This window comes from Blennius ocellaris (genome assembly GCF_963422515.1).
Source record: "Blennius ocellaris genome assembly, chromosome: 23".
Lineage (NCBI taxonomy): Eukaryota > Metazoa > Chordata > Actinopteri > Blenniiformes > Blenniidae > Blennius > Blennius ocellaris.
In genome coordinates this window covers 7,364,440-7,389,512 of record NC_137672.1, presented here as the reverse complement: position 1 = coordinate 7,389,512, position 25,073 = coordinate 7,364,440, and the positions used below count along the sequence as shown (strand labels likewise).

Below are 25,073 nucleotides of genomic sequence, written 5' to 3'. Positions count from 1 at the left end.
AGTGAGAGGCAACAAACCAACCACACAAGGGGGGGAATAAACAGCGACGATGGAGTCTATATTGTCAGAGCAGTCGGCCACGGTGGACGAGCTGGTGGAAGCGTGCATCCAAGCCTTCGGTTGGTCTTTTCAAAGCGTCGCTTCTTTCTCATGTATATTTAATTTGTACTACGGAAATCTTCCCGGTGATGAGTGACTACGTGTTTTTTCTTCCGTTTACAGATGAAAAGGGCACTTTGAAGGATGCGGCCGTGGTCCGGATGTTCCTAATGATGCACCCTTGGTACATCCCTTCGACAGAAATGGCGAAGAAGCTGGTGCTCAAGTATCCTTATGACCAGTCAAAGAATCGCTTGTTCTTTGAGGGTTCCAGTGATTATTTCTCCAGGCAACACAGAGCATTAGAATTAAAGTCACGTTTTGCTTTTTCCTTTCCTGTTTCCGTTGAGGTGGTCGTAGTGCTGATCACAAAACTAAACATTTCGACAAAGCCAGGTTGCACCTTGACTCGTGGATCAGATCTCAAGACGAGAGCTGCACCGCAGAGCGCCGGACGAGAATATGCCACCTCGTCAAGTAATAACTGCATAGTTCTAGTTCTAGTTAATTTATCAGCGTTGTCTTTTCTTCTGTTCAGACTTTGCTTGCAACATATGTTTTTGACACATTTTGCATCTCTTTATTATTTCTACCTGTATGCTGGGATCTGAAGGAGACCAAGATTAAATGTGAAGTCAACGGAGTAGATCATACAAACTAACGCCTCCAGGAGAGACCCCAGCTTGTTGAACCTCTTTTCTGGAATAAACCCCCCAGACTTCCCCTCGTATTTTTCCACAGATCGTCGAAGCACAGTGAAGATAGTTGTTGTCCTCGAGCTGTTTGTTTGAAAACACAAATCCCCTTTAAACCCGATTTTCCTTTATTTGGAGCAAAACTTCAATAATTCTAGGTTATCCAACCTGAAACACTGCGATTCCCAGTGGATAAAAGAAGACAAGCAGTCAACTCTGTTGCGTGGGTTCTTTATTCGCAGAAGAAAATTCAAGCTGATCCAAAATAGCTGACTGAAGCGTGTAGTGTTTGGAATCGTGTGGCCTGTAAACAACTTTACCTCCCTTTATCTGTCCTCTCTCTCTGAGTCTCCCTTTGTTCTCTCCTCCAGGTACTGGATTTCTGAGTTTCCTGCGGAGTTCAATCTGAACCCGGAGCTGGTGGACCAGATCAAAGACTATAAAGACCTCCTGACCACGGAGGGCAACGCGCGGCAGAGTCAGCTCATTGACCTGGACAGCGTGTGAGTGGAGAGTTGTGCCGTTGACAGCGTGACTGAACGCCTCCGTCTGCCTCTGTTTGTCTCAGCTCCGCCTTTTATTGGCCCGCTGCTGTGCTATGCCGGGTCAGCGACTCGTTCTTTCCCCATAAAATCCACTTCAGTGGGACTTAAAGTTCCCTTTAGTGCCCCATCAGAGGAGGCCTTTGTCGAGCTGAGCCTCGGTCAGAGAAGGATAACCTCCATGTTATGGGCTTGGCAGGAATTGTGGGACTTTTTGTAATGACGTTTCTTGCTTTGATTTCAAACTATCAATGCCCTTCTCAGTTCCTCATATAATCTATCATGGCTCGTATGAAGAATAAACTGCTCTCTCGCCCTCTCAGGCCGTCCTATAAATGGAAGCGGCAGGTTACTCAGCGGGTGCCGTCCGTGTCCAAGAAAAGGAAAATGTCTTTGCTGTTCGACCACCTGGACTCCTGCGAGCTGGCCGAGCACCTCACCTACCTGGAGTACAAATCCTTCTGCAAGATCCTGGTCAGTCAGTCAACTTTTAAATGTTTCAAGTTCATGGTGCCTCGGAGGAAATAGGAGTAAAAATCTACTTTTTAGTGGGTACTGGCCATCTCTGTCATCCATAAACAGTTTTGTCTTTGAGCTTTATCTTGGGAAGCAAAGACAAAGAGAAAGACAAAGCAAAGACAGGCACAGAAAGTGGTTAGAGGATGGAACAAAAAAGAAAAAGAGGTGAAAGGTATTGAGGCAAGTCTTAGCTATGTATCGTTACTTATGTAATAAACAATGTATTTCATGTATTTTGATTTGCAGCAAATAAATCTCGTAATCATCAAAAGTTTGTGCATGTTTTGTGCACAACTTTCAAGTAAAAATGCATCGTTTTTGAGTTTCCCGTTTACACGGCAACGTTTTGAAAACGATGTCCGTTTACACTGAAAAATGGCAGGAATGCATTTAACATGCAGAGTCACTAGTAGTGCTGCTTGTTTGTTGGTTTTTGTATTGAAACCACACACACTGCGCGAAGAGAACAACAAGCTATAATCATAAAAAATGGGAGAACACGGACATTCTAGTGGACAGACGCCCGAGTTGGATTGTTATTACTGCCGACTATAAAACTATCAAGTCCCAGGAGAATATGGACCGGCAGCCATCACAATCTGGAGGCAAACATTGTTATAGTCAGTCCAGTCCTGCATGTGCAGAAGAACTTTTTACCACGGCTGTGGTGAACAGCAGCAAAAATTGGTGGTCATGGGTATTACTTTGTTTTTACATTTTTTGTTTTTGAAAGAAAATGTTTTTTTTTTTTTATAAAGCAGAGTAAAATTAATAATTCCTTTCCTCAAACTTCTATACGTGAAATGATTGGAAGGATTGATCTACTAAAATATTAAAATGATCACCCAACTGCTGTGACAGTTGCAGACCATTTATAAAGATTTGTCAGGAAATTAATATCATTCCTTTAAAAACCTGTCCAATTATTATTTTTTTGTATGTCTCATGATGAGTAAAAGGATTTATTATATTTTAATTGGTGTAATAATAAGTACATCAGGTTTAAATGCCCCTCTCTGTTCAGTTCCAGGACTACCACAGCTTCGTGATGCACGGCTGCACGGTGGATAACCCCATCCTGGAGCGCTTCATCACGCTCTTCAACAGCGTCTCCCAGTGGATCCAGCTCATGGTGCTCAGCAAGCCCACCGCCCCACAGCGAGCCGCCGTCATCTCCCACTTCATCAGAGTGGCACAGGTCGGTCCGCCGCCACGGCTCAGACCCACGTTACAGAAAACTTGCAGCAAAAACAAGGGTGAACAGCTATGGTGCGTCTTTAATGGATCGCAGAAACACACTCAGTCGTGTCTGAATTCCCATTATGTGGCAGAGATTGTGGGGTGAGAAAAATGACAAAAAATGTGGTATAATGATGCTGCTGTCAGGGGAAAACCTTGCATCTCAAAATAGAGAAAAAAAAAAAAGCCAGCTGCTCCGCCGAGTGATGATACAGTGTTAGCATTATTCAAAGGCTGTTTCTACAGTTAAACCGTCTCCAGTAACATGTGTGTGTGTGGTGTATGTTTCACCGGTTGAAGCAGTTGCATATTCAGCCACGGAGACACACGAATGAGGATCTTTCGCCACGGCGTGACGTTGCTTCCTCATTACAGATGCACACATCACATCGGACCGTAGGGAGATCTTAACTCTTCAACTAAAACCTCAATCAAAGTACGACTGTCTTATATTCACAAATTCTAATAAACTACACTCATTTGCAATGTTGTGTAAAAATCATCAGTTAATATTTAGTAGAAGATGAGAAACGTCACCCTTTGGTAAAGTAGCGTACGTATATACGATCAAGCTTTGCAATCCAATATGGCTGCCATCTCATGAGGTAACAATATGCAAATTGAACGAGTGAATTTAATTCCATCGTCAACTTACATTGAAGATTTCTGTCATTTATACTCAAATAAAAAAAAAAAACCTGAATATGTTCCTGAAAGAAAGGCTGTTTTGAGACATTCGATTATGCTAATGCTAAAGCTAACAGAGAGCCGCTCTACAGTTGCGTCACTCGTAATCAGCTCGAAGCTTATTAAAGTCAGTAACTTGTTACCTTCTAAAAGCTAACCCAAACACGGTTTTTCAGTCAGTCTGCACGCTTCTAATCCTAATCTCAACCTCATCTCCCACAAATTCCTCCACGACGCTGCCAGCTCGCCGCCTTATAAGGCTCCCGGAGCATCTGTCTGGAGACTGTCATGCCTCCACTACAAAAACATCCCTTTAAACGGCATCCTGGGCTTCACAGTAATTGATTTGCTTTCAGCTTGATGTTATCATTTGCTTCAGTGTGCCAGATGGTCGGAGTTTTTCCTTCACTCGTCTCCACGGCGGAGCGGAGCGGGAGCTTCAGTCAGCCGGAGAGAGCCAGAGGAAGGATTTCTTTTTTTCTTTTTTCCTTCTTCTTTTTTTCCTTTTTTCATCTTAAAAGCGAGCAGCTGAAAGCTTCCTCATTACTGATTGCAAGCATACTTTGGAACTTGCCACGTTTAATGTTTTCATTCAGAATACGCGCCTTGTTATTTATTCATCATCAGGTTTCCTCGCTCCGCTCTGTCTGGGGTGGTGGGGGTGGTATCCCCCCCCCCCCCCCAGCACAGCCCCCTCTGACTGTTTCACACTCATTGATGCTCAGCACTTGGACTTGTTCCAGTGTTTCATGTCCCTGTGACACTGCGGAGGTGAGGACTGATACTGATAGTGAGCAGCTCTGCAGAAAGAACGACTTGCCAGGCTGCAACTTTTTTTCTACTCGGGGAGATTTTTAAATTGCCTCCGTGGCATTTGCACTGGTGGCAAAACAGTGACCTTCGTGCTTTTGACTGGAATATCTGCCTGGCTCCTTGATGGACTGTTGTGACATTTCCCGCAGATTTTCAGGTTCTGTTTTAATAACTTGGCGCTGATCTCCTGACTTTTCCCTCCGAGCCACCGTGGTTCAGTTCGCCCACTCCCACTGGGCTCAACCTCACCTTGTATTCAACTCTAATTAACACATTTTAGCACGCTGACATTTTAAGGTAAAGACGTGAAGCGGGATAATATCCACAGCCCAGGATCTGTGAAACATCACATTATTAGCTTCCTCCCTGTGACCCTGTTATCATTCTGCCAGCAGCATTTACCAAAGATCACAGACCCCTGCAGGTACAAACTGGCAATGCAAACACACCCCTGATTAGTAAGAACATCAAGCCACAACTCCATAAAAGGGTACATAGGAATCCATTATTTTGAAAAATAACCATTTAATGGGGGGGGAAAATGCTCATTTAGAGTCTGATGGCAGCAACAAATCACAACCAAAGCCTTGAAAAGAAGCTTAAAAGAGCACTTTAGGGAGTTTAAGTTAAGCAGGGTTAACTGCCATCTTTAAAACTGCAGTTAAGCATCAGAAAATCTGCACAGCAGTGTTACCAAGTGAACCAGTCCCTGAAAACTGAACTGACATGGTCCATTATCTTGGAGCCACTTTTGGTTTTCTTGTACTGCAAAGCCAGGCCACATTCAATCATCGCACAGTAACCAATGCAACACAGAAACCTCACATAAAGTCAGTTTTTTGCTCATGTAAAGCCACTGTTATAATCTCACCGCTCTGTTTATCGTCGATGCTATTGTGAAGACCAGCTTTTGTCTCTTCGCTCCTATTATTGCAGGGATGTGGAGAAAAGAAGTTCCCCGCAGAAGCGTGTTGACAGCACATGACACGTCAATGGGAAAGCACAGATTGTTAAAATATGAAACAACAGGAATAAGTAGGTCGCCAATAATGACGACAATATCGAGTATTTGCAAGTTGTGAAAGACTGATCAGTGAGGAGGCGCATGTCATTACATTCAGCTTTTTTGTTTAATCATTGATGGGTGCAGCAGTGATCCGGTATGGGTATCAGCCACCGTGACACGTTACCTGCACAGACTTCGGAATCAATTCTGCACCTGAACTTAACCTGCGACTGTAAAACCTGACCTGACCTGTAATTAAGTACTGGCTCAGAGCTGCTGCAGAGTGCAGGAGCCACAGGGGGAGCAAACGCTCAAGGTAATAAAGGCGCGACAAAAATAACTCAAAGAAAGCAAAGATCACCGTAAACGGCTTTCACCCTCATCTGTTGCTGCCTGCGACGTGTTTAATGTTTCTAAAGACTCTCCTTGGCTCCACCTGTTGATCTTGTATTGCTTCCACTAGTGGATGTGTACTGCGAACACATTCAGCTTGCAAACTGCTCCAACCCATCTCAGTTTGTCCCCCCCCCCTGCAACGCCCCCCCCCCCCTCCCCCCCCACCCGGGGATTTGGCTCATGCACTGTTTGATAATGACAAGCCGCTCCCTCCACCCCGACTCTCAAGTGGTGCCGCTGATGCAGAAAGTCATTTCGGCACATACATATAAGGGAGCTCATCAGTGCCGAAAACATGCACATTAATTCTGTGCCAATTTAAAACACCTCAACTTCTGACAGTTGGAGGCGCACGCAGGGACAGAAATTACACTCAAGCTGATTTCAAATGCATTCGGAGGCAGCGCAGAGGGGTAGTCTTAATGTACTTGACATTTCCCAAAGCTTCCCTCAGGGTGCGCCGGCCGCGTTCCATTTCAAGCTACCTATTGGGAGCACGCTGCGGATGACTCATGTTCATTACTTCTCTCTCTCTCTCTCTCTCTCTATCTCTCTCTCTTTTTTTGTTTTGACTCTGCAGACTTGCATTATAATTCAAAACTGCAAACATGAATCTTTCTTTCCGATCACAAAGCTCAGTTCGGGTTCATTTGCACATTGTTCTCTGTGAAAGGGGGCCTTTGATAAACGACCGGTGCCCGATAATACACGTTTATATTTATACCTTTTGTCAAACTGTTGTACTTGCTCCCACCGTGCCGACGGGTGAAACCTTTCCCACGACTCAGTGACAGCCACATGCAAGACAGCTATTCTCTGCAAATACCAGCTGCTCTTCCACTCTGCTCTGCAGATTGATTGGAAAGGGTGTTTGAGGCGAATCAAATGATCCCCTCTGGCAGCCCTCCCACGCAGCTGCAGCCCCATTGATTTCCAGTGAGGTGCCAGCAGGCTGAAGGGCAGCGTGGAGCCCTGCAGAGAGCCATTCACAAAGAGTTCGCCCAAGTTTGACACAGGCCTGTTGACAACATCATTGCTCATGAGCACGTTGTTCGTGTCCACTCCCAAACTTTCAACCAATCTCGATTCCTTTGGCGTTTGTTATTCACGTGGATCTCTTCGCTTTCGCTGATTTTGGGCACAGACTCACACTTGGACAAACTTTCTCCAACTTCCACCCTGACTCCACATATTCTGCCTTCCTCCGTCGACAGAAGCTGCTCCAGCTGCAGAACTTTAACACCCTGATGGCGGTGGTGGGCGGCCTGAGCAACAGCTCCATCTCTCGTCTCAAAGACACGGAAACCCACATCAGCGCGGAGACCAACAAGGTGCAGTGGCCGCTACCCTTAAAAAATTTTTTTTTTTTTAACCTCCATCTGGTCTAGCTGTCCTCAGGCCAATTCAATGTTCACCGCATGTACTTTGCAAAGAAGTTATGCCGAGTCTCTCCTCCCAGTGCTGCCAAGCTTCTAATCTGTGCCCATTACACCTACATACACGCTGCCTTTTTAAGACTATCAATTTCGAGCCACAGAGTTGAAATCAGCGGTTTGGGGGAGTTACAGTCTCTTTTCAGTTATGTAAGTCCATCTGGAGCAGAGATTTACACAACGTTTGTGATTCCTTTAATCTCTTGAGAGCAGCTTTGTCTTTCCTGCCAACTCCCATGTCCACCCCTTTCTCCTCCGACGCCTGTCTTCTTGTTTCATCTGCTCACCTTCAGGTTTTCAACAACTTGATTGAGCTGGTGACGTCGTGCGGGAACTACAGCCAGTACCGCAAGCGTTTCTCCGAGTGCTCGGGCTTCAGGTTCCCCATCCTTGGCGTGCACCTGAAGGACCTGATCGCGGTGCACGTGGCGCTGCCCGACTGGGCCGACAAGGAGAAGACGCGGGTGAACCTGGCCAAAACGCAGCAGCTCTACGCCATCCTCCAAGAGCTGGCGCTCATCCAGACCACACCCCCGAACGTCGACGCCAACACAGACCTGCTCAACTTGCTTACAGTGAGTTTAGAGAAAAAATAAGCGCTGCGATTCAACTGTTTGTTGAAGTAGAAGGAAGCACGACGGACGGACACATTGTGTGCAGACAGTGTAACGGGTCGCCTCTTTCATGCTCTTTCTCCTGCTGTGATTTGACTGGATGCTGGTCAAAAGGGACCGTCGCAGCCAAATGGGAGAGAAATCCATGAATAGACAAAAGCCGGAGAAAAGATGTCACCAAAAGGATTCAAAATGTGAACCTTTGAGCTCTAGAGTGAGAGACAGTTATCCACTATTTCAATTTTAGCACATAGATTGATACGAACAACAAAGCTTTATATGCAACAGATTTATATAGTTGTTTTTTTCCCCCCACCAGAATCTGTGCAGTCATAGATAAGCTGTTGTGGTCAAGAATTATGTAACAATGAAGAACAAAAATATTCTGTTTTCTAACTAACCTTCAGCTGGATTACAATGCTCATTGGTTTTCACTTAACACATTTTCAACTGTTTTGCTAATCCCAAAGCGCTTTATTACATTATGTCCCCATTCACATGCTCATAATGATGTATATCCACCTTCTTATTGATGAACTCTTCAACAAATTGGCACTGGGAGATGAGAGATGGATGGATGAATAGTTTGCGTGCAGTAGGATGAGTTATTTATGAGGCGATAGAAACACTTTCTGGTGACAATATATTATTTCTACAGAAACTAATGGAAAAAGGAAATGATCATAAAATTATAAATATGAACACTGATATATCTGAGACTTTGGGGAAAATTTCTTCTGAACGACTGAATATTTTTCATGTTGCGTGCTGAAAGCAGGCGGTAAAGATAAGGTTGAGGATGAAGAAACATTCACTCGGCTCTTGAGTTTTCAGATTGTAACACGAAGTAGCTTTGTTCGTTCGCACAATATAAATCAGCAGTTCCCAACCTGGGGCCCACAAAGTGCTTGTTAAAATTAGAAGTGCTCAAGTCACATAAAACTATAATGAGACACTTTCTTGAATCTTCGGCAGACCTATGAAACTGCTCAGTGCTCCTGCTTCTGGATTTGCTTCACTGTTGTGTTTTCACAACATAACAGATCAAAGATCCACAGCAGGCAGGGGGTCAAATAGAAGAGGCTCCAATCTTGCCGAACCACCAAGGAAATGGTAACGATGTCAAAGAGTACACTTGCTTTTGGACATTTCATGTATTTTGCACCAGAAGGTTCCATGAAAATTGGCTTTATGTTGAGTAATTGCTCAGTTTTGTGAAAACACTTCAATCACGTTATGCAGTGTGTTACAACAAAATGATCATGGCACTATTTTACCAGTTAGACCCCATAAAGGTGAACTTGAGCTTTTCTGTGACCCCTGAAATAAAACATGTTTGACACTCCTGATCTACAGCCTTTATCAGAGGAAGTCTGGAGGAGGATCCAATAAAAAAAAAAAAAAGGGTTGTGAAAACTCACTTGACAAAACAACCACTTTAAAGACTGGAGTGGACTATTTCTGTTTTTGAGAGCAGAAGAAATTATACAATCATTTTCTGGCTCCGGAAATTGAACTTTATGCTTAAAAAAGGGTGAGAGCCCTTTTCCATTTACACTCAAAGGATGGAAAGAGTGGGTTTTTTTTTTTCATGTTTTCTATTGCCACAATAATCATACTCTCATCCAGAACAAAGCGTCCTCACCGCTGAACTTTAAATTGTTAACCTGCGCCGAAACCTTTTCGACCATTCCGGTTCCCCATTGAACACTGGAGGGCTTCGCATGTCGGCTCTGAAACGACCCCGGGAGCCATTGCAGAGCAGATCACCTCTGTTACAGTGAAGCCTTCCACAAATAGCTCGCTTCAACCCATTCATCCTGTGTTTCCTGAAGTATTTAGTTTCAAATTGCTGGAGGAACAAAGTGGTGAGTTTAAAACCCTCACAGCCAAACTGTACTGTAGTTTTACTCGCTCAGTGTGAGAATCACAGCTGAAAAACCAAAAAGAACAATGGCGAAAAAAGGTTTAATGAATGTTCCTGAAACAAGTTTTAAGTTACTGCAAGCTACACTAATATCTATTACGAAATAAATATAAATAACAGTGCAAATATGGCATAGTTACAGTCATGGCAGTGGTGAGCTCTGCAAAAATCAGTGGACTATTTAAAAAGCATTTTTCAGTCAATAGACTGTAGCAGAGGCACGTTAAAAGCATCGTTCCTCCATCTCGCCGTAATAAACCAGCTCTTTACTGTACCCTTTGTTGGAAAAATATCAACGACTCTCTCAGGAGGGGGACTAATAGTCCATGTGTGTTTACATGTGTGGTATAGATTCACAATGACCCCGCTGCCCTCACTGACTGTGCCAGATAATGAAAGGATCATTGTGTTTCACTCCGTGGTATTTTCAGGGACACTGAGCGTGTCCACAAGTAGTGGATGGCCTTTGTTTTTCTGCAACACAATATTATTATATCATTAAGAAGCTCACATTTAATGAAACATCTTTTTACAAAACGTGACTAACTTTGAACGAGAGAACTGCAATATTCCAACATTATGCTTCAGTTCACCATCTGCTTACAGGTCACAGCAAATTTCTCTGACACTATTTGCACCTTCAAAGGTGTAAAACATTAATTCACATATAGCAGGAACTCAAAAAGTTGTTAAATTATGGAAATCATCTTTATAGTAGACACATTTCTACGTCAGTGTGGAAATGCTGGTCACCTGAAATGACTCACGTCATACAAACGGAATTGGAAATAAAGTAAGCCACGCCCCTGGTGGTCAAATTAATATATTGCAGTTAATCCCATAATTTTGATAATTAATTTCTCAAGTTTAACTTGGATTGGACTCAAATCATACATTTGACGAGAGGTGGTGTGTGTGAAGCGTTTGTAGGTGTGAGTTTCTGTCTCTCTTTGCTCTGAGGATTACTGCCGATTGTTTGCACTCCAGCTTGAAATCTGAGAAAGGCCACGTATTCACTTTTTTTTTTAATGTGTACACTTTTTTGCACAGACACTGATAAGAATTCCCAGAATTAGAGGAGGAAGGCTTCGGAGTGGTTGAAACAATCCCAAGAGATCAATTTCTCCATCTGAGTGAAGGTGTTGGTGTAAGATTGCAGCTGCTGTCTAGTTTTTTTTTTTTTTTTTTTTTGCCTCTTCTGCAAAGACAACTTGACTGGGTTTTGGAGCAAAGGGGCACAGAGCAGGTCTGCAGGACGGAGTCAATAACCAATTATCTTATTCCTGTGCTTATTGGAGTTGATCTAGTTTGAGTCCGGTTCGGCTGGCATAAGATGGAAAGAAAGTCAATAAAACCCACAAAATAATGAAAACAGGAAGGCGCGTGTGCAAAGAGGATGAAGATAATCCAACCGTGAAGGTTTTACTTCTAGTTTTTTCTCCTAGTTTTTTCTCTTTTCAATAATCATGATCAGTTTTTCTCCTAAAATTGTTCAGTCTTGAACAAGGTGAGTTGCTTTGTGTCAACGTCTGGCCTGAAATAGTGTAAGCACCATAAAATCAGTACGTCCAGACAAGGACGAAAACCCTTTGTCCTTCCGCGTTTACTTGTTCAACTCAATAAAAGACAGGAAACACAATTACCGTAAGAGAATGGCTCACAGGAAAGCAATTTCAGGCCAACAATGGATGCGGCGGACGATTGTTTGTGGCTGTTGGTTCCAACGTCTTAACAGGTGGGAGAAAATAAATGTGGCTCTCTCACCTGTTGCCATAGTGCTTAACATAATGGCTTCAGTTGTAAAAAACCCCCAAATGAACCAAAAAACCAAACATATGATGTACCTCAGAAATGAAGCCGATGGTGTGGTCTCAAGAAATACATTTAGGTTCAAGACAGACCTTTATGGACACGAGCTGATAATTCAGAAAGGGGCAACTCTCTCACATATTGAATAATTTCTTTGGAATTAGAATATGTATATATATATATTTTTAAGATGCAAATAGTTCTTTTGGCTTAATTTAACACAATTTGTAGAAATCTCATACATGGCCTTACTACAGGACAACAGAAATGAACTCAATTCTTGTACAATATATCATTTTCAGTAAGGATGCACAGATACCAGCATTCTTTATCAGGCAGGGAGTACTTGTACTTGTGAAAACTCATCAATACAACCTGTTGAGTACGACCTGACGTCATGAGTCAGCAACGTTGCCCGCAGGTACACAAGAGAGCATGAGCCATGTCAGCGGTTTAGAGATTGTTTAGTATGAATGGAAATGACAAAAGTAAGAAAGACTGTAAATTATGTTTTGGCAAAATGTGGAAAGGAGGTGAAAAATAGTTGATAGATTGATTGATAGATTTGGACCGGCAGAATTAGCCCGATGCCGCTCATTGTATCGGATTTGAGTCCGTGCTACATGCTACATGCTACATGCTAAAGAGTTTCCGGGCTCACGCACCCGCTGTGCTACATGCTAAACATAATTAAAGTACTGTATGACTGATACACTAAACAAGTTGGAGCATTTGTGCTGCACACAGCGAGCTTGGTCCCTCAGTCTACGCTACACAGTACAGTACACAGTACAGTCTACACTACACAGTACAGTCTACACTACACAGTACACTACACAGTACAGTCTACACTACACAGTACACATAAGCCAGTGTGTAGACAGACCCTGTGCGTACTGTACGGCTATTGGAGGTGTGTGTAGCATCGACACTGAGGTTGTGTGGAAGTGGTTCTTGGCGATGCATAACCTTTGCATATCGCTAGTGTATAGCGTATGAAATGGGCTTTATGACATTTAATAAGTACTCATATTGGTACTCAGTATCAGCTAAATGTTAGTACCCTTTAGAAAATTGTTGTAGGTGCATCCATAATTTTCAGGGTGAGCGAACATAATGAAGTCCAAAAGCATATATTCCAGTGCAAGAACACATTAAGTTGCAGGAGTTGTGTGTGTGCTCAATCCCAGCTCTTTATTTGACTACTTTACGAACCCAATTAAGAAATTAAATAATCAACATCCAGCAAACATCTCTGTCATTTTCAGATATTTGCTTGTTTGTCGGGCACATTTAAGCACGTTTCAAGTGAAAACACATATTTATTTCCATTTTTGTTCCAAAAAAGTTTCACGTTTACACGGCAAACCGAAATGGCAGAAACGCATACAATTATGTAACTTTCCTCTTGGGCCACTAGTGGGCGCTGTTGGCTGCATTTGCAATGAAACTATACACACTTGTGTGATCACCGTTAACAACGGCGAGTGGACAGACGTCCGTATGGACAGACGACCAAGTTGGATTGTTATTGCGGTGACTGCCAGCGACTAAACGACCGAGCCCCAGGAGAATATGGCCTGGGAGTCATGACAACCTGGAGGTAAACATTATTGTTATCGTCCCATCGACTCAGAGCGTTTTCCACAAGTTCCATCTTGGAAGCCGTTTTCAAAAAAGTTGTGATTTCAGTAGCTCCTGCCCACAAAATGCAATGAAAGTTTTCCGTTGTCACTTGAAAATGTTGCGTAAACAAGGCCCAAGTCTAAAACAAAGGGGCGATGAGCCACATGTAATAAGCAGGCTCGCGATAACATATAGAAATCCCACCAGTCTGCTCTGGTATGACAACTGGTAGAATGCAGGTTCCTAACAGAGCTTGACCCGTTCAGGACGCCACTGGACCTCTAAAGGTGTGCTGTGGTATCTAACACATGGATGTTAACAGTAAATCCTGAGAAGTAGCAAGGTGGGGCCTCAACAAACATGAACAAGACTCTTTATGCCGTTTTACTTCTTCTTGGACTTCATTTTTGTCTCCTGTCCAACACATCCAACATGTTCTCTTGATGTCTGCTATATATCACCAACACGTAGTACAGGTGCTATGATAACGAGTTCATTTCTTCATCTGTCAGTGGCTCTAGTGACATGGCCAATCTTTGTATATCGTGCACTCATGCTTTTCATTAAAGGTCACTCACTACCTGTGTGTGTCTCTCCAATTGGAATGTCTTTGGAAGTATCATCTGAGCAGCTTCATCCATTTATGTTTCTCTTATAAGATCAGCATTGGAATAGTTTTAGTGCAATTTATCCACCCATCTTTAAAGGGGACATATTATGAAAAACAAATGTAGTTTTTTTTTTTATGGATCATACACATATAATATGGCCTCTTGGCTGTCAAACTTTGAAAAAATATTTCTAAACTATGACTAAGAAAAATTACATGTGTTATTTTACACTGTTGAGTTGGGACACTTTCCATTGAATTACATTTTACGTATGATGAGACTGTCCTGGCAATTGAAGGCAAAAGCCTGTAAGTGTCCCCACACTGACTCCATCTCTAAGCTCTGTAGCTCAGGATGTTTTTAGACAATAAGACGTTCCAAGTCATTGTAAATCTCTTCATTTTGATCTCGTAAACAGCAGTTTATGTATTCTAACCTCTTCCCGTCAATTCTGGGCCGAAACATGTTGTTTGTTGTCCTGCAGCCTTATTACCTGACCGAAATATACCGGTTGCCATGGGGACAAAAACACTTTCCCTGCACAGGGTGTGTCGTTGAAATTGATGCTGTTGACATTCATCCTTTAGAGTTTTGGCTCAAAGCCGGTTACTAACATTTTATGAGGACAAAGAGTCATTTTTTGCATTTGACGACTGTTAAATGTTACAAGAAACGGCACAGGCAGTCAGAGATGGCGGCCAACAATCCTTTTAGAAGGTTTCGTTGCATTCTAATGTGACCAGGGTTTGAATGTGTGTGTGTGTGTGTGTTGGTGTGTGATTGATTGACAAAGCAAGTGGTGGGCGCTGATTGAGCTGGCACACGGCAGCCGAGGATTGGCTCTATGCATATCAGAGTTTTTTTTTTTTTTTAAACAATCAGCTGCCAGAAGCTCTCGGCTCCCTTTCACCTCTCCACCGCCAGCGGAGCCAGTGTGCAGGTGGTGCGTCTGTTGTGTGTGTTCTCGTGTGCAAATACCTGCGGAAAGCAAGTTAGTGTGACGACAACTGAATTAAACAGAGGATTGAGGCATTTAGTGTTAATTAGTTGTTTCTTTCAGCGCTGCACATAGTGCTCTGTCAGCAGTTTTTGTCATTGTCAAGGATTTAGTTTAGTGAATTGTCTTTTTTTTTTTTTTAAAGGAATTTCAAGGCCCACAAGTGTAATTTATTGTTTGTTTATTGTTTTTGGGCACCGCTCAGTTCTGAAGCCAAGGAAACTGCTGACTTTGTTATTTAAGACCGGTGCGGCTGGCCTTCTTGGGAGTGGGGAGAGCGATGAGCCCGAATCGTGTTATGTCTCGGTTCTCCTACCCAGGGGGACATAACAAACGGGAGTTTGCGCGTAAACAACTAGCAATACTTGATTTGTCTGCATTGGCTCTATGCAGAGACTCATACAATGTGGCGGTTCTCCACATCTCGCAGGTTTCTCTGGACCAGTACCACACAGAGGAGGAGATCTACCAGATGTCTCTCCAGCGAGAGCCGCGCAAGCCGGCGGTGAGAGGAGATGTCCCTCCTGCGATCCGACCTTTGACCCCCGCTCCACCGTTCTCTCCCGAGTCACGTTTGTGTGGTTTCCTCCCTCGCTGCAGCAGAACTCCAGCCCCGCCCCCGCGCCCGACCCCAAGCCCACCATGATCGATGAGTGGGCCGTGTCCGTGAAGCCCAACGCCGACCCGACAATCATCAAGAAGCACATCGAGAAGATGGTCGAGGTTCGTCTTCTGACGGCCGTGTGTCACCGGAAAGACCTCCTCAACCATTCGCCATTGTCATGAATTCATTTATTTCATTGAAAAACCAACCCTGCCACCTTTTTGGAGGTTTTATTTCCACGCTTTTTCTCAAACGAAAGAATTAGATGTCTCACAAGGGATTAAAACTTTATTAAACCTTAAATCCGTTCCTGACCCATGAGAAAATGCGAACAATATGTGGCTGTCAATCCAACGGCCAAGACGTGACGCACACTTTATGAGGTCTATCCGTCAATATGAGGGAATCCAACACGACACCTCTGCCGTGGATTCAGCTTTATGAAGCTTAGATTGGTTCTGTTTTCATTGAGCCTGTGTGTTATAGGGAGGGACTTTCATTTGGGAAACGGGTTTTCTAACATTTCAATCAAATCTGAACATAATAAAAGACCTTGAACTGTAGCGAAGCCCAGGTCAACATATGAATGTGCGGTTTAGGAAGCGAAACCTGTAAATATGTGGGGTGACTGTGTGTGTGTGTGTGTGTGTGTGTGTGTGTGTGTGTGTGTGTGTGTGTGTGTGTGTGTGTGTGTGTGTGTGTGTGTGTGTGTGTGTGTGTGTGTGTGTGTGTGTGTGTGTGTGTGTGTGTGTGTGTCTTTGTGTGTTAGCCTCAAGGCTAACTAAGGAACTGTATCTACTCAGAATGATAAGACAAAGTGTACACAAAAAAATAGAACAGGCACATATCAGTTATATTCCCAATCACACTCATGGCCTGTCATACATCTCCACATTGTTTTCAGTATTTCTGCAGTTGCTGCACGTAAACGGACATAATTTTCTTTCTTTTATTTATTTCAATCATGTTTTTTTACTTCGTCTTATGTTTCATGAAAATCTTCCATTGTTTGTTTACATAATTGAAGCACAAAGCAGATAAAACTTTTACACTTTACATCATGTAAATGGGGTCACGGAGAACATTGGATTTTTGGGGTTTTTAATTTATTTTACTACGTCACTTGACTTTTCAACACTTTGATATTGAAAGTTGCTTCAAATTCAGTCTTTCTGGAGAAAGTTGTGGTTTTGTTTCCTAACTTGCAGTCCAGTGAGTTCTATGACAGAACCTTTCTTGTAAATGTAGTAATGAGTAAAAGCAGTTGGGCAGTGCCGTCCTATATGTAATGGATCGACATAGGAATTGTTGTTTTGCTGCAATAGGTCACACTTTTCTTTGAGTTTGTCAATCTTTCTTTGCCCGCAGTCAGTTTTCAAGAACTTCGACACGGATGGTGACGGTCACATCTCCAGGGACGAGTTCGAGGCGATCCGGAACAACTTCCCTTACCTCAGCAAGTTTGGAGAACTGGACAAGAACCAGTGAGCAGATTTTATTGATCGCTCACACACCCAGCCCGGCCACGGTCTGTCTCCGACGGAACAGCTCACCTTCGTCTTTTTGTTTTTTCTTTTTTACCCACAGAGACGGGCAGATCAGCAGAGAGGAGATGATCGACTACTTTATACAAGCCAGCTCTCTGCTCAACTGCAAGATGGGCTTCATCCACACTTTCACTGAGGCCACCTACGTGAAGCCCACATTCTGCGAGCACTGCGCCGGCTTTGTGAGTTCACGCCCACCACTCACATGTGAACGTCGTCTTTGGGGGGGATTCTATGTCATTTGAAGGTTTTTTTTTTAATCTGAGCTGATTCTAAAATGACATAAAATAGTGAAATTAAAGCATTTTTAATAATCAGTATGCTTGGTTGGGGGATATCGTTACAGTTGGTTGTATCCCTTGTATCTCAAACTCAGTGAATAACTCACAAGATCAAACAAAGAAAAAGAAAAACTATTTATCATCTCGAGGTCTGAAAGTCTATTAATAATCCCAAACTATACTCAGTGAGGCTTCTTTTGCAAGGCATTAATGTCGTTGGACATTATTAATAAATGTATATTAAAAAGAACATGTTATTGAGAATGTGAAAATGATGCATGTTGCATTTTAAATGAATAATATACTAACAAATGGTAAGGGCCCGTTTATTCAGTTATGTGTTCAAGTAAAAACAACACATTTTCCTTGCTCTGACCTTGTCTCCATGGAAACGGGGTAAAAGACAACTTTTTGAAAGCACTCCGTCTGTCTATTACTGTCCCACTGCGCTCGTGGAAGTTTAGCACTTGGCTAGTATGAGTGAATGATTCGCTGCACGATATATAAACGCTTCTTAACCAAATACTGATCTTTTTCTTGACTTGCTATCAGATGCATTGATTCTCTTTATGTATCGATCGAGGGCCACGGGGTGAGTTCTGTGTTCATCCCACACATTCACCTGCTGCCACAGAATATTTACACTTTAATGTGTGTGTCGGCGGCGCGTGACGGCGCATTTCTCCCAGGCTCCTCCTGTCAGGTCAGGGCGACGCCAATTACTGCCAGCTACAGACACTCAAGGTGCATTCTGGGAAATAGGGGAGGAAGGTAATTGGGCAAGATGATAACAGTTGCATCTGTTCGACTGTGTGTGTGTGTGTGTGTGTGTGTGTGTGTGGGCCTCAGCATTCCCAAAAGTGTGGAAAAGCAGCTCTTGTGTTATTCAGACAGCGAGTCAGCGGTAATGAGAACAGGAAGGGAGCTCGTGTATCGACCCGGACGCCCCGTTTGTTCTTCTGCACTCCGTACAACCTACACACTGCTCAGAAGAGGCACACAGCGCAGATTATTTGTATGGGCTTTTATTAACATAGTCATGTCCTCCGGGAGAAACTGGGATTTACAACCGGCTCGATGGAGAAGCAGCAGGGAAAGGTGAGGTTTGGGAATATATCTATATATCTGTATGTATGTGTGGTTGAGGTTAGAAAAGCCAGGCACTTCCTCGCCCGCCTGCTTTGTACTTTTACGTCTGGCTTCTGTGGAAAAAAACAATGTTTTCCTTGTAAACCTCTTCGGTAATCCACAATGGTTACTCACCTCAAGTTCATCACATTTAGCCTCGGTGAGCTTTGCTAAATGTTTTGCATGTTTGGAGGATGCAGCGTGACTTTATCTGGAAGCTCCTTTTTTTTTTTTTTTCCCCTAACATACTGCAAGCAAGTATTTCCAGTTTGTGGAAATGTGCAGGGCAGAATACGAGGCCAGGCGATTCCAAGCTCGTTGTCAAGACTTCATTTTGCTGCAAAACTGTCAATTAGAGAACTTTACACAGTATTTGTACCTACAGGCTCTCTCTGTAGACATTACATATAAAAATAAAGCGAGAAATACATTGAGATTGCACTTGATGTTTAAAATTGTCAATTTTCTAATCAATAGCAAGTCACATACTCTTTTGTTTTTTTTGCAGACCTACTATTCTTCTGCACGCTAAAATACTTCAATCGATGTGTGTAGCGTGATATGAGTGGACCAGTATGCTAATATGACAATAGCAACACAGTCGCAGTATATTGGGCAACTTTATTAATGACTGTGCTTTGCAGGATTTGTCTGGTGAATATATAGGATCTCAATTCAAGCCAAGTTGGGATGCTGCATGAAATGTCAAAATAAGGCGAATGTAACATGTTTTTAAATGTATATTTAGGTGAAACTAAAAGAATGAGAATTAAATAAAATAAACTTTAATATGAGCATTTTAAATTCGACACCTTCCAAGGCTCCTCAATGGTAAAACACAGAGCTAATGGAAAGTATAGGACAGCTAATCAGGTCGATGCCAAACAGGTTAGCAACTTAAATGAGCTTCAGAATCAATATTTTCGAGGCAAAGTCACCCCAAAGTAAGTATAAGGAAGAGTTCATTATTCTGTCACACAGACAGCAAAGATAAATAAGTCGTGCAACAAATCAAGATTAGGATTTAAATTGGATTATCATCTATTTCTGGAGCGAGATCACCTCTAAGCGAGGCGGCAGATTCGGGCGAATGCACCGACTCTTAAATATGTGGAAATCTAATTCAGACAACCTCGGAGCAGGAAGATTGTGAACTTCCAATTGATGTTGTATAGCGTGGATAATTAGTCACTGACTCTGGTGATTGTGTTCGTTCTACTCTTAGACGTAACCGCTGCTTTTAGCACGGTGAACGAGAACAGTTTAATCTTGTGTCTGGAACAATGGGTGGGCATCAGGGGCACAGCAGCCGAGTGGTTCAGGTCCTCCCTCCAGAACTCTCTGTGTGTGTCAGCCTTGGAGACACCGTGTCCCTCTCGTGCGGCGTCCCACAAGGCTCAGTGTTCAGCCCTCATTCAGCACTTCATTCCATCGTTGTCAGATTTATGTGCCGCCCACAAAGAAAGAGCCATTTTCTGCAAGGCTATTATCAGAGTGTCTTGGCGACCTAAAGGCCCGAATGGTACTGAACTTTTTACATTTCGATCAAAAACAATACAGAAGTGACAGATTTTGTTGGCACCACTGGAACCCATCCCAGAGATCTGGGACATTTGGCTCAATGTTCTATTAAATGTGCGAACAGCCTTGCCCCACCCTACCTCCCTGACCTCATTCAGGTTTCCATTTGTATTTTGCACGATAGATGTCATTTCAATCTGGGGCTCCATGCTCTTCTTGAATAATACTGACCAAAGCCACACATGAGGCCTTGCAGTGAGAAGAAACACATTTAGGAGTCGATCAAAGAATATTCCATCACAGTAAAAGAGTCTAGGTGCTGAACTGGTTTGACGCAGTCTACCTTGAGAACATTTAAAATCCTGATTTACTGAGATCCTGTTTAAAGAGTGCTCAATCGCATGTTCAGGCAAATAGATTTTCAATTTACATCAACTAATAAAACCAAGACAGAGAAAAAAAACACAATATAGGAGATGATTTGACGCTCTGGGGAAAAGATCAGCAAAAGAGAAGCTTGAGAAAAGACTCCAATGGGTACAACACTGAAATTATCTTTGAAAAAAAAAAATCTACAAAGAGAAGTCACAAGGGGCCAGTTGAGGAAATGCCTCTCATCATGAAAACAGCACCTTCTCTGCTCAAGACGGAGCTGATTTGCATCTCTTTTACAATCAAGTTAAAAACAAAACAACATTTTACAATGAGCAATTTGGTTTCTTCAGTTCACATGCTCTTTGTTCGTGGTGAATTCGCTCCGTCCCAGGCTTTTTGGAATTATAGATATGTAGCATGCAGACTGGGGTCCGGGGGCTGTAACCATCCTCGCTCTTAAATCTCACTAATGACCGTACTATAGCTCACACATAAACCCAGTGAGTTGTGTTTTAGCAGAGATGATAAACTCTTTCTTGGCCCGGTGGTAGAGTTTCCGCGAGAACGCCTGACAAAATGTGGTAATTAGAGCCGGTCTGAGACACCGCTGGGCTACTATAATTGATTTTTCTTTTTTTTTTCAGTCATCCTAATTGGCTGCTGGCTGCAGTGTCACGTCTTACACGCAGATAGAGTAGAAATACCAGCATTTGTGTAGTGAATCAAAAATAAGAGTGAAAGACAGACTTTTTTTCTGGAAGAGAAAGGCTCATTAAATAGTCTGAAAGCACACAGAGCCTGTGTCGGGAAGTAAAGCATTAGCAGGGGGTGAACGCGGCGCATTTCATTCATGAAAGAACAATAATTGAACACGAATCCACTGAAGCTTCTGCAGGTCTTCAGATTCAGGCTGCTAACATTTATTAAAATGCCGAATAATAGGTAAAACACACAATTTACCCACTCCTGCTCTGAAGAAAAGAGGTCATTATAAAGTGATGAAGTCACAATACAGCAGATCTTTCTAGTTTTTTTTTCTTTTTTCTTCCCCCCACAATCCTGGTAATGATTGAAATGTCACTGTGTCCTCGGAAAACTGTCTATTGGCTCATTTTAAAACCCATTACTGAAAAAGAACCGAGTGAATTCAGCAAGTGGAAACTTTCCAAACTGTGTAAAAGTGTAATTTTACCATCTTGCGCTTTTTTTTTTGTCATTGGGACAGGATGACACGTCAGTATTTTATTTTTCCACAGATAAGGTTTGTAAGCTTAAGCATGAGATCTGTTTTTAGAAATGTACTATATTAAAAAAAAAATATATATATATATATATATATATATACCAAGTTTAAACAGGTTTTGATGAAAGACGAGGACAAGACAAACCTCGGATAAGGAGTTTGAGTGCTTGTGTAGCTCGAACGGTGGTGAGTTTGCAGCTTTGGAAATGCCTAACTCTAAAGCAATCGCCAAGATCTGCAGTCCATCATCTTAGTATTCAGCATTCAGATGCTTCCTGGAAGGGAAAGAAATTGAAATATCAATGAGAGAAATGTGTAAAGACTGAAAACAGGAGGCAGGACATAGAAACTCGTAGTCGAGCTACATCTCTGCCTTTCCCATGCAATAACTCATAATGTTGCTTTGTAAACACAAAACTTTTCTGAAATGTCTTTTTTTTACTTGAAACGTCGTCGTGTAAACGGGACCTTAAAGAAATGGACAGAAAGTGAGAGAAGCACCAGTCGGAGGGAATGTTCTCCCAACTCTTTGGCAATGTAAGAAAGGAACCCAGTGTAAAACACGGAGGAGGCACCATCATGCCGTAGGGCTGCTTTACCGCTATGGTATTATAGACTTTAAAAAAAGTCAGTGACTCATTTCAGTGAAAGATGTGTTACATCCAGCAGCTCAAGACAAAACATAGATTCTGTCGTCTTGACCAAAATCTTCAACTGCGGGATAAAACGATGTTTAGAGAGCGTCGGTGCTGCAAAAGGAGTCTGCAACCGAAAGTTAGTGAAGGATAGCAAAAAAACTGTGTAAAGGGACTCACATCCTGTTTGGATTATTTTCCTGCTCCCTCTCAAGATAAGCTCTGGGTTGGAGTGTCAGTTATATACAGCCCAGTGTTTGCCCTCATTCACTTCCAACAGTCTGCTTCAAAAGCACACACCTGTAAATACCCAACACAAACATCCCACTGGGATGTGAAAAGCTGAGCGTTAACAGTGCAACAGTCCAAATGCTGCCCCCAAAAAAGATAAATAAGTAAAAAAAACAACAAACAAACAAAACATGGTCAAAGTAAGAAGTCGATGTGTTTCCAGCTCTGGGTTTTTTGGTGCATTGTGTGTTTTCTCAGTCTACAGAGACACTAAAGGTCAGTCAGTGTAGGCAGAGCGGAGATGATAGTCCTGTTCAGATGTGTGTGTGTGTGTGTGTGTGTGTGTGTGTGTGTGTGTGTGTGTGTGTGTGTGTGTGTGTGTGTGTGTGTGTGTGTGTGTGTGTGTGTGTGTGTGTGTGTGTGAGAAGAGGTCAGGATATTTGGTGCCCCCTCAGATGTGCCAGTGCAGTGTGTGATCTCCACTCCGGCTCTTTCATGTCATTGTTCCCCCCCACTGCTGCATCCCGCTTGATGTCCCCCCCCCCCCCCCAATCCCCATCCCTCCGTCAACCTCCTCTTTCTCCCCCTCTCCCTTCCCCTCTCACACCGTCCCCCCATTCTTCTCGCCGTGAGGTACTAAAACAGGAAGTGAATGGGTGTTTCAACGTGCTTTAGCCCATAAATTGCTAATTGTGTATACCTTCATTTTTACTGCAAGCCGCTTTCCAATGCATTAATTTTTGGATGAATTCTCTCTCTCTCTAGGATTATGTTATCAGTGCCAATTCATTTAATTTCAACACAAGTTGGAGAATATCGTAAAAACAAAATTGGTTTTGATTTTTATTTCCTTTAAAGCAATAAAGCAGATTTAGGTACCATCAAATTCAAAAAGCCATTAAATTCTCAGCGTGCCACAGGCAGCAAGACGGCTCTTTGAGGTACCTGCACTCGCTTTACATGTTGATCATTTCAAACTGCTTTAAGCTTTAAAACTTAAAATGACATCACTGGAACTCCCTGCTGTGTCAGCCAGAGACCAGCCAGCCAATCAAAAGAGAGGATTGCCGACATCAGCGTGACCACATGTCGTGGCTCCTGCTTTTACTGCCAAACATATCACTGGTACTGGTCACAATTTGATTAACGCAACAAAAAATAAGACACTTTGTTGATTATTGAGAAAACCTGGAAACGATCCAGTGCTTCCATGTTGAAGTGGGAGTCAGACAGACTTCACTGTCATGTTTTGGAACAATCAGCCCTTTTTGAAAGGCAATGTGGGCGGACAAGATGGACAAGATGGGAAATAATCCACGCCGATCGAACTTTTATTGTGGCGATCAGACACCATTTCAAGTTAATTTAGTCTTGAACGGAATGTATATTAATCAAAGCACAGTAACAATAATTTATTAAATTTGATCATGCTTAATTAACAGTAGTGAATTAGAAGAAGAGCATATAGACTTTAGCGAGTTATAATATTAGTTATCCTCAGTGTGAATATATAAATTAGAATGCGCTTTAAATGATAAATAAACTAATTTTGTGACTTTAATAGACTTGGATGCTGTTTTAAAGCAACACAAAGAGTGAATAATTTGGCATCAAGTAATTAAATAAACTTGCGTGAATTATTTATGGTGTCAGTTTAGCAGCCTTAAGGTGTCTTTTTAAGATGTGCACATTTATTTCAGTACATTAAAACACTCAAATTAAATTTTTTATAGAAACATGTTAACTCGATTCCATTATTCATCCTCTATGTTAAATTTCCTATGTTTATATGAAATGATGTCAATTTATGAATTTTAAACAATTATCTTTACAGGACTTTTCACTGTGTTAGAAGTTGAAGTCTTGTCTTCAGAAAAAATGAATTAAATGTCTACATGAAAGGTTTTGTATTATTTTTGGGGTCACTTTACATGAAAACGTTGCTTCGTTGTCTGTCTATATGAATGTATATGTGTATTTGCATCGTTAATGTTTATAGCGTATATTATCTGTCTGGTGGTTTCATTATGTGAAAGCAATCAACAGCTCCTACTAGTGGCCCATCATGCTAACTACAACCTATTTCAGTATTCAAAATGATACCCAGTCATTATTTACAGCTGTTGTCACCACTAAAAGTCTTCGAAGATTTAAATTAAATTCTAGTAAAAGATCTATCTTCTTGAAAATCTGATGGAAAATACGATGAAATGTCTCTTTCTCAAATTGAAACAGTGTGATCCATCAGTAGCTTGTGCTAAAAATAGAATTAAATGTGTTATTTGCATCTTTTACAGGTTTGTGAGGCCAGATTAAAACCCCTGTTGGGGCCATATCTCAAACGGTGCGCTCTTGTGTCACTGGAACTAAAACGACTCGAACTGATCAGTTCCATTTCCCTCTTTTTTCCCTCTTCCTAGATATGGGGTTTCTACAAGCAGGGCTACAAGTGTAAAGGTAAGCTCACCTCCATCTCAAAGAGCTCCACTGTTCAC

General features: G+C 42.4%; 1 protein-coding gene across 3 annotated transcripts in view; it reads left to right on the top strand.

The window, feature by feature from the left end:
* LOC308146971 (RAS guanyl-releasing protein 2-like) overlaps positions 1 to 25,073 on the top strand; it is a 35,393-nt gene continuing 10,320 nt past the window's right edge. For 2 of the 3 annotated variants that reach the window (XM_080518999.1, XM_080519001.1), the window contains exons 1-13: positions 1 to 119; positions 223 to 325; positions 520 to 576; positions 1,166 to 1,297; positions 1,660 to 1,810; positions 2,880 to 3,053; positions 7,211 to 7,327; positions 7,723 to 8,004; positions 15,444 to 15,518; positions 15,614 to 15,736; positions 16,986 to 17,101; positions 17,205 to 17,346; positions 24,999 to 25,035. In XM_080518999.1, coding sequence (XP_080375125.1) covers positions 50 to 119; positions 223 to 325; positions 520 to 576; positions 1,166 to 1,297; positions 1,660 to 1,810; positions 2,880 to 3,053; positions 7,211 to 7,327; positions 7,723 to 8,004; positions 15,444 to 15,518; positions 15,614 to 15,736; positions 16,986 to 17,101; positions 17,205 to 17,346; positions 24,999 to 25,035 — 1,579 coding nt within the window. In that variant the 5' untranslated portion in view covers positions 1 to 49. The remainder of the gene's footprint in view (positions 120 to 222; positions 326 to 519; positions 577 to 1,165; positions 1,298 to 1,659; positions 1,811 to 2,879; positions 3,054 to 7,210; positions 7,328 to 7,722; positions 8,005 to 15,443; positions 15,519 to 15,613; positions 15,737 to 16,985; positions 17,102 to 17,204; positions 17,347 to 24,998; positions 25,036 to 25,073) is intronic. The other variant, XM_080519000.1, reaches the window with a different exon arrangement.